The sequence below is a fragment of the Fulmarus glacialis genome, unplaced genomic scaffold (genome assembly GCF_000690835.1).
Source record: "Fulmarus glacialis isolate BGI_N327 unplaced genomic scaffold, ASM69083v1 scaffold969, whole genome shotgun sequence".
Classification (NCBI taxonomy): Eukaryota; Metazoa; Chordata; class Aves; order Procellariiformes; family Procellariidae; genus Fulmarus; species Fulmarus glacialis.
The window spans coordinates 74,368-85,735 of NW_009233752.1; the positions used below are offsets into that span (position 1 = coordinate 74,368).

General features: G+C 40.4%; 1 protein-coding gene across 1 annotated transcript in view; it reads right to left on the reverse strand.

Annotated features, from left to right (window-relative positions):
- LOC104082325 (E3 ubiquitin-protein ligase PDZRN3-like) overlaps positions 1–11,368 on the reverse strand; it is a 32,277-nt gene that overhangs the window by 302 nt on the left and 20,607 nt on the right. The window contains 5 exon segments of the mRNA XM_009585414.1: positions 1–1,257; positions 2,206–2,322; positions 3,406–3,507; positions 4,383–4,445; positions 5,340–5,438. The exon segment at positions 1–1,257 is cut by the window's left edge and continues 6 nt beyond it. Coding sequence (XP_009583709.1) covers positions 1–1,257; positions 2,206–2,322; positions 3,406–3,507; positions 4,383–4,445; positions 5,340–5,438 — 1,638 coding nt within the window.

Here is an 11,368-nt window from a genome sequence, read left to right on the forward strand (position 1 = left end):
CATCTTCATTTCACTTATGGCATCATCATCGGTAGTCATACCACTGCGCTCCTCCTTAATCTTTATGGCACGTTCTCTCAGCAGCCTGTCCCTGACAGGCCTCTTTGTAATGTAGCGGGTCCCATCGCTTCTGACCTTGACTTTCCACTCCATCCTTGGTTCGCTCTGGCTTGAATTAAAGTCTTTGCACATACTTACCAGACTCATTTGGCTCTGTGCATACTCCACCGCTGATTTCTGTTGGATCAGCTGCATGTAGCTCTGATAGTGCTGTGCGTGGGCAGGAATATGAGCATGCTTATATGGAGAGTGATGGTACGGGGAGACATAGGAGCCCGAAGGTTTCTGACCATGAGTAGGGCTTTTGCTTCCATCACTGGCTTTTCTCTCCTTGCTTTCCAGCTGTTTGCCAAGGTCGGGATCTTTAGCAGAGGCATGGCATTTACCAGTGCTGGATTCATGACTTTCTGAGCTAGCAAATAAATTCTTTTGGGAGACATTATATGCCACTGCCCCCTCATTACCTTGGCAGTTAATGCCTTCTGCAGTTCTGCGCAGTGAATTGTCAGGGGAAATCTCCAGCGTGAGTGGTGTGCTTCGGCAGCTTTCGCCTGTGTTATATGCACTCGAGCTATCCTTGTCAGACTTCTCGGGGAGCTCTGTAATGTCTGAGAGCTCGTGCCTGCGAACATCGATGCTTGTGTTATAGTTGCGGAACCCGCTGTTGTGCAGCATCCAGGGCTCCCGGTACTGATCCTTCAGCTGCTGCATTTTATGAGCTCTCACAATATTCAGGCACTCTAGCTCGATATTGCGTAGCTCCTCGTTCAGCATCTCCAGCTCTCTGTCAACACTTTCTTGGTCGCTTTTGCTCATATCCAGTGTGCTGTTATGATAATACAGACTGTAAGGGTTGGCAGACTTCACCTGGCACTTAAGTTCCAGCAGTTCCCGGAATCGCTCGCATTCGTCTACGGGGATGCCAAGGAAGTCGACGTCTGTGCAGTCGGCCGAGATAAATGATTCATTGCTGAACTGCATATCGCCGCTTCCTAGGGTGTCGTGACTGTATGTCAGCTTCTTCTGGCTCCCTAAAGTGTTGGAGGAGGTGGTGTGATCATCTGCGTTGTTTTCCTGCTCGGAGCTCTCGTCGTTGCGAGTGCTGTCGTCTGTGCGCCCCACACCGCTGTCCTTCTCGTGCTGGTTAGATAAAATAGTGGCTGTATCTGTGGTACCTCCATCCTCCTCATGCTTCTTCTAACAGCAAAAATGGAAAGACAGAAAGAAATTATTGCAAGGACATAAAGTATTTCAGGGTGTTTATCTTTTAATAGTTTTCTTAATCTGTCACTTGTTACACTTTCTGCATCTTTGTCTTTTACTTGTATGGAAAGAATATTAAGAATGGGTAGAAATGGTGACTGAAAACACAGCGTGCTGTGGATGACCTTTTCAGAAGAACCTGAGGTCTGCTTTTCAGTTACATAGCAACAATGGTGGAAGTCACATTTTCAAATTGTTTCTTCTCCCACTTAAGTGCATGGAAGTATCCAATTCAACTGTGGTGCCAAAGGGAGAATATGTCCCTTCAGAAAACGTGACTTCCACAGAAGAGGTAGAGTTGTAGAAAATGCCAGAAAAAACTCTAGACAAAAATTGAAAATCTGTTTATGAACTTGTATGATTGCATTAATCACGGCAGAATGATGGGGAATACAGGCCCAAATCTGTAGCCCTGCATAAACTTTGCTCTGTAAAAACTTTTTCTTTGCTTTTCTCCCCATATATTAGACCTTATTTTGGTTATTTGCCCGAGTTCTCCATTTGGATTTTAAGGTTTCAGGAGGCAGGCTGTTTTCAGTATGTGCATGCATATCAAATAGGAAATTTTGTAAGTTAGCTCCCTACCTGCTGTATCTATCATACACCTAGCTTGTACTTCTCTCAGTGACCACAGCCAGAATGGTGGATTTCTAAGAACGGTGATCATGTTGTTGTAGGGGGCAAAATAAAAAAGGCAACATTTGAAAATGTTTTGGTCCCCCAGATGAAGTTTGTGGATAGTCATGTAATATCTTGATTTTACAGAAAGTCCTTTTGCCTTGATCGTCATTCGAGACACTAAGTGTATTCAGTCAAGCTCAATATTGGAATATTGAGTGCAATGTGACGTTTTGACACCATCGCACAACAGAACGGCAATACCTGCTGAAGCATGCTGGCAGTAAATTGCATTGCCTGGTGGTGCTGCTCCTCTAACATGTCCATGTGCAAGTCATCCAGAAAATCATTTCTGTCATCATCCATCCATCCTTCATCCAGCTATGTGAAAAGGGAGGGAAAATCAAACCAAATGTTGTCAAAAGAATGAAGACTGACATAAATTATGTTCCTTCTTTGTGGAAAGGGATTGGGAAATCTTAGGAGATTCCTTCCTGTGACAGTGCTGCTGTGTCCTGGGAAGGAGCACACGTCTCCTTGTGCTAAGTGCAGGTATTGACGGTCCTACCTCCCCCCTCAGCTGCATCCACCTCTAGCAGCATGGTTTTATCTTCAACAGCCCTTTTATATATGAAACAAAACCAGCCTTTTCATCCATGGAAAGACTTCTAAGAGTTAGGGCTGTTTTGGTTTGTGCATGACTTGATTAGGATTGTATAAAAACACTCCAGAGCCCAAAGCTTGAACACACCACTTGCCGAGGCAGCATCGGGGCCAGAGGGAAAAATGCTTGCTAGGGGTCTGTAAAGACTTTTTTACTCCCAGCCTCAATTATCCCCCAGGGAAAGATCAGAAACATCTAGGCTAACAGGATAGTCATGAGCCTGACTCTGTGTCTGCAGGTGCATTGGCAAGGGTTGCTCTCACAGCACGAGGAGCAGAGACAGATCAAACAATGGTGCTCATGGCTGTTTGTTCAACATCTTTGTTGTGCTAATCCCTGCTCTACAAAGGGATCCGGTTCAACCTTTTATTACAGCTGAGGATGCTTCTTGACAGTATTTAACTACATTAAGAGATGGTGTATAAAGGGCTAAATAATAGGTGTTTTAATGAATGAATAATCAATAGCTATAGGAATTAGAGTTCAGTATGTTCTTCAAAGCTATAGCTTGAGATCATCCATAATACCTTGCACTGATGTTTGTAATAGCATTGCAGCATATATAAATCCCTGAACGTCTTATAAATTGAACTTTAATATAAAATATATATATAAGTACTGTGCTGAATTCCATTATTTTTGACCATATATATGTCTAGCCAAACTGTATAATATGGTTTTAGGTAGATTTGGTAGATTTAGGTAGCTTGAAATTCTTCAAAAGATGCTAACTCTTTTCTACAAAACAGCAACTCTCTTAATTAAGACTCGAGAGGGGTTTTTCGTTGTTGCTACAGTACCTGAATTTCTGGTCTTGCAACAAGTAAGGAGATATTCTTGCTCTCTTCACTGGTGAGAAGTGCCACAGCTTCTTCTCGGTTCTGTACCTCTATACCATTGATCTTTAAAGAAAAGAGCAACAGAATGAAATCCTTTCATAGGGATACTTTAATGCTGCTGAGATGAGTTCTACGGAACTGCATGGCTGGATAGATCCCAGTGCACACAAGCCAGTCCCTGTTGACATCTCCAGCCATGATGTTCAGATAAGTGTTGGGCAAGTGTGTTGGTTTGGACATGTGAAGCTGTTCCATACCTCTGCCTGTGATGTGCAGAGCCTTGTTACGAGGACAGAAACTGGAGAAGGAGAGGTGGGCAGGAGCAGAATCATAACATCAGGTCTGGTGGGTGGAAAGGAACAGGAACATCCATGTGTGAGACAGGTGAGGCTGTGGATGCTGCTCCCAAAGACTGAATGGGATGTGGACCTCTACTTGTGTTAGTGTCTGTGCAGAAGATAGACTGCTTCTGACAAAGCCCCTGTGTTGTAGGATTGTGGCACTTGGAAGACGGCTCATTCTGGCACGCAGCAGTGAGCGTTCAGCCTGCTGAGCAAGTACTCACATCCCTGTGAATAAATAGGGCTGCCTGGAGAGATTCTGCAAAGGGGAATAATTACTTGGGCCAAAATAGAGGGTTTCTATGGTAAAAGGAAGACTTAAAAGTGGAAGTGTATCAGAATGTGTGCTGGAAACAGATGACATCTGCTGACAAAATGCTTAGCCTGCAGAGTAGGGACAATATAGGGCTTTACCTGGCCAAGACTATCAAAATCTGACTGAGAGATGGCAAAGGAAAGGGAAATATCCTCACAAAATTAAAAGGAAGCGTACGAATACCAGTCTGAAGGGAATGATTTGTAAAAATTATACTGAAATAAAGACATTGCAGCAGATTAGTAGTGTGTTAGCAGACTTTCAACCATTTACACACATACCTGAATAATGCGATCCCCTTCTCGGAGTCGACCATCTTTTGCAGCAATACTGTTGGGATCAATCTACAAAAACAGAGAACTGTGAGTGCTTTGTCGCTTTGAGAGCTCAGTATTTACTTCCCATTGTAAAGCCAGTATTGGTAATATGACTGATACTGTAAGCCAGTGTGTCTGTCATTGCTGCTATATCTGTGGTTGTTACATCTCGCTTAGTGATGACAGGACTTTTCCTTGCTTATATCAGACAAAGTGAAATGCAAATTAAAATGATCAAGTCAAACCCAAAACATTTCTTCCTGAGATGTGTCTTCAGAGAATGTAGGTTTATCATGTTTGCATGATATCGAGTTACCTCATAATTTAACATTTTGCTTTACAAATACAGTGCTCTGATTAGAACCAGTTTTTGCATAGAGAGCAGGAAGGATTATGTCCTAAGTGATGCATTTTAATGGAAGATTTTAGATTTAGTTATGAGTTTCTTTCCCCAAGCCACTACTAATTTGAAATGGATCTGCATGATAAAAAGATCATGTATAAAATGCTGCTTATTTCATGAAAGGGGGCAAAGAGAGACAAACGGGCCCCAAATCTTTGCAAATAAAAATGTGTGGGGTATTTTTTTTTCTTTTTTCGTTTATATTGTTTCTGGAATAATTGAGAACAAAAAGGAAAGGGGCAATATATTAAAAATACTTTGAAAACGTCATCTGAAATTGAACGCTGAGACTGCGTTAGGGGAAAAATGAACACTAAATGTTAATATAATGAAGTTTGACTTCAATGGATGCAAGATTTCACTCAGTTTGGAGAAAAGGAAAAATAACTAGATTTCTTTCAGTTACTGCATTCTGGCTGTTTTTTGAACACGGTACAAACAGAAGACAAATGTCTTAAATGCCCAACACTGCAGTTTAAAAGACAAATTGTATTTTATGGAAATCAGCTCCATCTTACCTCACTCACATAAATACCCATGTCATCTTCATCATCTGTTCTGTAACATACAGTAAGGCCAAGCTTGTCCTGGCTGTTCACTCTATGTAAATCTACTTCCTGAGGTTTTTTAAAAAAAAAAAAAAAAAAAAAAAAAGAAAAAAGAGAGAGAGAAAAAGGAAAAGAAAATACACTGTCAGTGAGACACTGGTGACTGATGGAAGCAATTTTTCAAATACAATGAAAACATTTTGCTTAAGTGATATAGTGGATCTCTTTTCATTTCACTTGTAGACGAGGTTAACTTACTGAGCAAAACGTGATTATATGCAGACAATCAATACCTGGGGCATTTTTTACCCTTCAATCAATATGAAGTCATTCTGAAAACAGACCTTTTATTAATCTCAAAAAGAAAAATTACCTATATTTCATGTAGTAGTAAGACTTCACATGCTAAAATACTTATAAAGTATGATTTCAGTATTTGCCACAGCTGACATATATTTCTTTATAAGCAGGGAAATTTTCTGGCTTTTCGAAGAAAAATATAATACTCTATTACCTTAACTTGTATAATTTTCATGAAATGATGTAATAAATTTCTCAAAAGCGTGACTGAAGATCAATATATTGTCAGCAAAGCATTTGGTATTGGTAATAGAAATATAATAAGCACTTCAATATCTTGCAAGAGCTTGGTTTCAGCAGGTCATGGTTTATCATTCTAGTGCTCTTTGGTGGTCTTGTTAGTCTTGGAGGCATTTAAGCCATCTTAAAAATATGTTTTTCCTCTATGCTTTTTTGCCATGAGGATTTCATGTGGTGGTGTTTTTTTTTTTCCCCTACATTTGCTGCTGCTCTGTGATACTGGTTGGTATAAAGGGTTGTAAAATCCATGGAGGTACCCACAAGCTGTGGGATGCTCCTGGCTGGTGCACAGTGACCATCCATGTAGCATCTTTCAGCTCTGCCTTCTTGCTTCCGAGGGACATCCTTGTTGTGACTGCTATGCCAGTCCTGAGGACGCTGCCATAGGGAGGAAGGGTGTTTCTTCATAGGTGGAGGTGCAATACTAACTGTAGTTGTGTTTTTTTACTTCCCTTAGAAGAAGAGTGCTTGGCAGTGAGCGAGGCTTTGAAAGGTCCCACTCCTCTGCAGCTAACACCAGGCAGGATGGAGGAGGCGGCTGTGGGGCTCCAGCCCCACTGCTGCGAAGGGGAAGAGTGGGACCAGGCAGAGGGGGCAAAGGGGACACGAGAGAGATGGCACGGCCCGTGCGGGATCCAGGGCTGTCCCAGCCCAAGGGCAGACCCTGAACGCTTGTGCTTGGACCCATCCGTTTCAGTGGAAAAGTCCTGATAACACAACTCATTATTTCTGAATGTCTCTCTGTTTTGACCTGCACTGTGCCATTTGTAAGGGCAAGACAATAAAACAAGCTGATATGAATAATTTATTGGCATGTCTAGATGACAGCTGCCAAGATCAGCAATCTCATGTTATTTACTTGTCAACATGTGTAATTTCCTTTTTCTTTTTTTTTTTTTTCCTAGAGAAACGTAGCTGTAAATGTCAGTGGCATTTCAGATGGTATTTAATGGTTTCAATCAATAGTATCCATGGTGAACTGCTGCTCTTTTTCTCCCTCTTTTGTTACTTAAAGGTTTGAACACAATGCTTTAATAGTGGGTTTTTTTCAGATTTCTAAAGCATTTGGGGCTTTCTAGAGAGGAGATGGAAATTCTTCAGAAGAAAAGATGAGACAAAGTGGACTCAATTCTGATCTCATTTGATCCTTGGGAATGCCACTGCAGTCAATGCATTTATTCTGCATTTAATCATGGTGCGAACTGGGGACGAGGTGGGAATTTGCGCACTGGGCCTAATTCAGGCTTAGAACGATTCCCTTATTTCCTGCATACGTTAACAAAAAGATTTCATGTCTTGAGGAAAGTTTTTATACAGTTTACTCATCTGAAAACATGGCACTGAAATAGTGGCAAGAAACTAGTGCTGTAGCTCATTATGCTGTTTGTCATACTAATACTGAAAAATATATATAATGTTAAACACCCCCCCCCCCAACAAAAAAAGCATGGTGACTTTGGCCATTATTTAAATAGATCCTATGTAACCATAAACACTTGCCAGCACCTTTTGGAGTGGAAGGAGAGGAGGGAGCAAGCTATTAGTTTCATTCTTACCTGCTGCGTGTTTTGAATAACAATAGGTGTTTTTCCAACATAATACAACTATGAAGTGTATTATTACAAATAAAAAATAAGGATGGTTTACATTGAAAATGCACCATCTAAGACATCACCTGTGATATACTAGAAGGTAATAAATCATCTGGTAAATTAAACATTATATATTTTAAAAGGAAACTAGATATATATTGTTTAAAAACATGCTCACAACTGAAGCAGCAAAAAGCTAAAGCAAACAAAAAATTCTTAGAGCAGGTGTTTAGAATCTGAATTTTTATGAGTAATTAGTTGACAGACTTACCCTTGGGTACAATCCCTCTGGTCCTTGGTAGGAAAAGAGTAAGTGGGTTTGATGCTACCCAAATATGATAATTTTGTGTACTTAAAGGTAGGAACAGCTGCTTTCTGTGGGTCTTTGCATCAATAAAGTTCTAATATAATCATAAAGGTTTGAAATATTTGAGAGATAAAAGTGTGCAATTCCAGTTGGAGTTCAAGAACCAACTCCAGAGTCTTCAAAGCAAAGATTATTTCCCATGTTCAGAGTAGAGTCTATGTAATGCACAGATACATGAAAAGGAAAAATAGAACAGAAAATTGGCACCTGCAAGTATGGGTACTATGGTAGCTTGTGTAATTGTACCAGGAATTAATTAAACTCTAGGAATTAATATGGGCCTAGAGAACTTTGAAGGTGTAAGTTCACATGCTTGCAGTGCCACTGGACTTGCCATTTCTTACTCCTCCGTCTTCAGCGTTGCGCTTCTGGAGAGCCCAGGGGCTTGATCCTGCCAGCCTGCAGCGTTCTGCGCTCCCGCTGCAGACAGCAGCCGCTGCCTGCTGGACGCGTGCTCTTTCAGATTAGTCTGGTGTACTGTACGGTCTTGAGATGAAAGAATATTTAGTGCTCAACTGGGGCTCAGATACTATTGTCATGAACTCTGTATAAAATAATATGAAACGTATCAGCCAGCTACATTGCAGAAGGGAGACATTGAAGTATTCAACACCTGGTCTAGATCTGCAGAAATTAGTTAGCAGACAATGGTGGTATCCACAGAGTGTGGTGATGTTGGGGCTGCGTTAATGTGATAAATGCAAAGATTTCATATATGATAGAACTTTTACACACACAGAAAATGAAAATCTGCTTCTTTAGATCAGGTAAAAGTGACATTTTTGAGAGATGTTCAAGAGAAGTTTTTGTATGCTATTTCAAAACAGAGTCTGCACAAGAGAACTGTCTGAAAGATTATTGGCTCCGTATCAAATGTAGAGGCAAGGAGGGCTCAGAGAGCTAGTTACTGAAATCCATATGGCATTTGTAGCAAGACAAGAAGAAATGAACATGCACTATGACATTATACCTGCAACTGCTCATAATAATGAATTAGGAGTAAGTGATAATAGTAAATTAACCTCTATAAGCTCAGAAGATCTTTCATTTGCAACAGATCATTGAATTATTGTACTGCTGATTTAAAATTATGGCCTGCCTGCAAATTTATAAAAATCAAAGTCCTTTCTCTAACAAGACAGAAATGAGCAGTAGAAATCTGAAACGAGAGGACAACGATGGGTAAAAAAGGTTCAAACATTCAGAAAGCATTATCCAAAGCTTGCATGATAAGTACTCTGTCCTTTTGCCTCTCTCTGTAAAAAGTGGTGGGGTTTTTTTTTCTGCTGACTTCTGACATAACTGACCAGCAGGGCCCACTTTTTTGCTACTCCATTAATAGGCTTCACCCAGAATAGAATGTCAGGGAAATAAATATAAAGAACTATTTCTTTTTATACTGCACTAGGCCTTCTCACTACCTTTTGACAACTGACCCTGGTACAGCAGGGGGAAAAATTTTGTTCTTGCTGTCTTGAAGCTGAAGAAAGTGATCTTTACATTTGTCTTTTCACATAAACGTGGTTTTCAACATAGGTAAAAAGCAAAAACCCCAGCCTCAACTTTTCAGAGAAGAAAATTTTATAAAACAGGTTTTCTTTCCAAAATTCTTTGCCCTAGAGAAGTAAAAATCTACCTGGAGGTTTCTTTGCAGCCCAGCTCTATGATGGCAATTCTCTGATGGACCACAGAGACTGGACTAGCTTAAGTCATCAGTGGTGCTGGCGAAGGCTGAAGAAAAGTGCTTCTCACCCTGATGAAAAGGTGTTTAGGGTATATAAGGTAAGGTGACTTGAAGGATGCCCAGGTTCTTCCCCAAGCAGATGGCCAATGCTCCATGATTAAGACCTTTCTCATGCAGTAAGAGCTGTTAAGACCAGGCTGAAATCCCCTAGAAAGCTAAGGGAGGACAACCTTTCAGTATTAGCTTGTCAGCAAGTTGAAATGTTTTACCACTTTTGGATTTGTTCCAAACAAAGAACATACAAATACTTGTCTTAAAAAGTACAGTTGTGAAGCTGAAGGAAGGTACTGCTTTTTAAACCTTTACATATTCAATCACTGCCTGAGTAGGATGGCTAGAGCTGAAGTCCTTTCTGTTCAGAGACGTAGTAATGCCTTGAGAAGCTCCTGATCAGTGCAACTCCCTGCAAAGCAGGATTTTTCATTGAGAAGAAATACATTCACATAAAAGATGCTTTCAAATGCTTTACAACCAGGATGGAATAAATATTGTAGAGTGCCTGTGATGGAGCCTACTGATTCCCATGTTCAGATGGTTACCTCTTGCTTCCTCCCCGCCCTTACAAACAGATTCTTGGAGAAGTAGAAAAAACCTTCAATCAAAGTAGCAAAGTACAGTAAAGGGGAGAGCTTGAAACCCTGGTACTCAGCTTTTATTTATGGTTTCCTAAAAGCAGTGAACTATTAATTTCAAATTTTGAAGCATGGATTTTGGTGCTCGGTGTGTTTGTTTTTTACTGATCAGATGTTGTGGTTTCATACTGGGAACACTGTGCGAGAGCTGTGCGCTGGGAGGCAAAAAGCTATTTGAATGAATCTGTTGTCCTCCTTCGGTCTTTTGAAGTGAAGACTTCACTTCTGTCCAGGATTGACTGAGAGTATCAGAAGGGAGATCTCTTAGCAGTTAGCAAACATTTAATGTAGTTCTTCATCTCCAAGCTGTACTTGGTCTCAACTAGCTATTCAGCTGAGTTCAGTTCCTTTCTCTACTTAGAAGGAAAACAAGACCTATATACAAGTTGCATCTAGGAAAGGGTAAAGACAGAAAGTCAGATGTGAGAGAACAAGCCCCCATTTTGATGTAGAATGTTCTCCTTTGTAATCTGAGATAATTAACACGCTGAGAAAGCCCTCACTTGGGCTGTGTGTCTGACAGCTGGACAGACTTGTTTGAATACACATATTAATGCATAATGCTGCTGGGGAATCCTGGAGTGACATTATTCTTCCTTTATGAACCTGAAATGACTTCTGGCTGGGCCTCTGTGAAGAATGAATGTACTTTTAATTTATAATAAAATAGTAGTTCAGGATTTAGTCCCTCTTTCCTTGTGGCATGTAAACTTCAAAAGAAAAGAAATGGTATTATTTATTTTTGTAGTAGAGAATATATGGCAGTTACCTCTGAGTCATTGGTTTTAAGATAAATGTTGAGAGATAAAACCGAGAACACAATTTTGGTGTCTTGGCAATACTGCCAGCATAAATTCCTTTCTACGGATATTTACATTAGGAGCTTGTTGTGAACTTGGGTATTTCACTGTTTTTGTCTTGTTTACTTGTTACAAATCACTAACCAGTCACTTATAGACCATAAAAGTTTAGATGAGGAGCTTCTGATTTAAATTCAAAGCACATTTTATGGATATAGAAGCCCAGAAGGCTGACTTGATGGCTTTCTTACTTTAGACATTCCT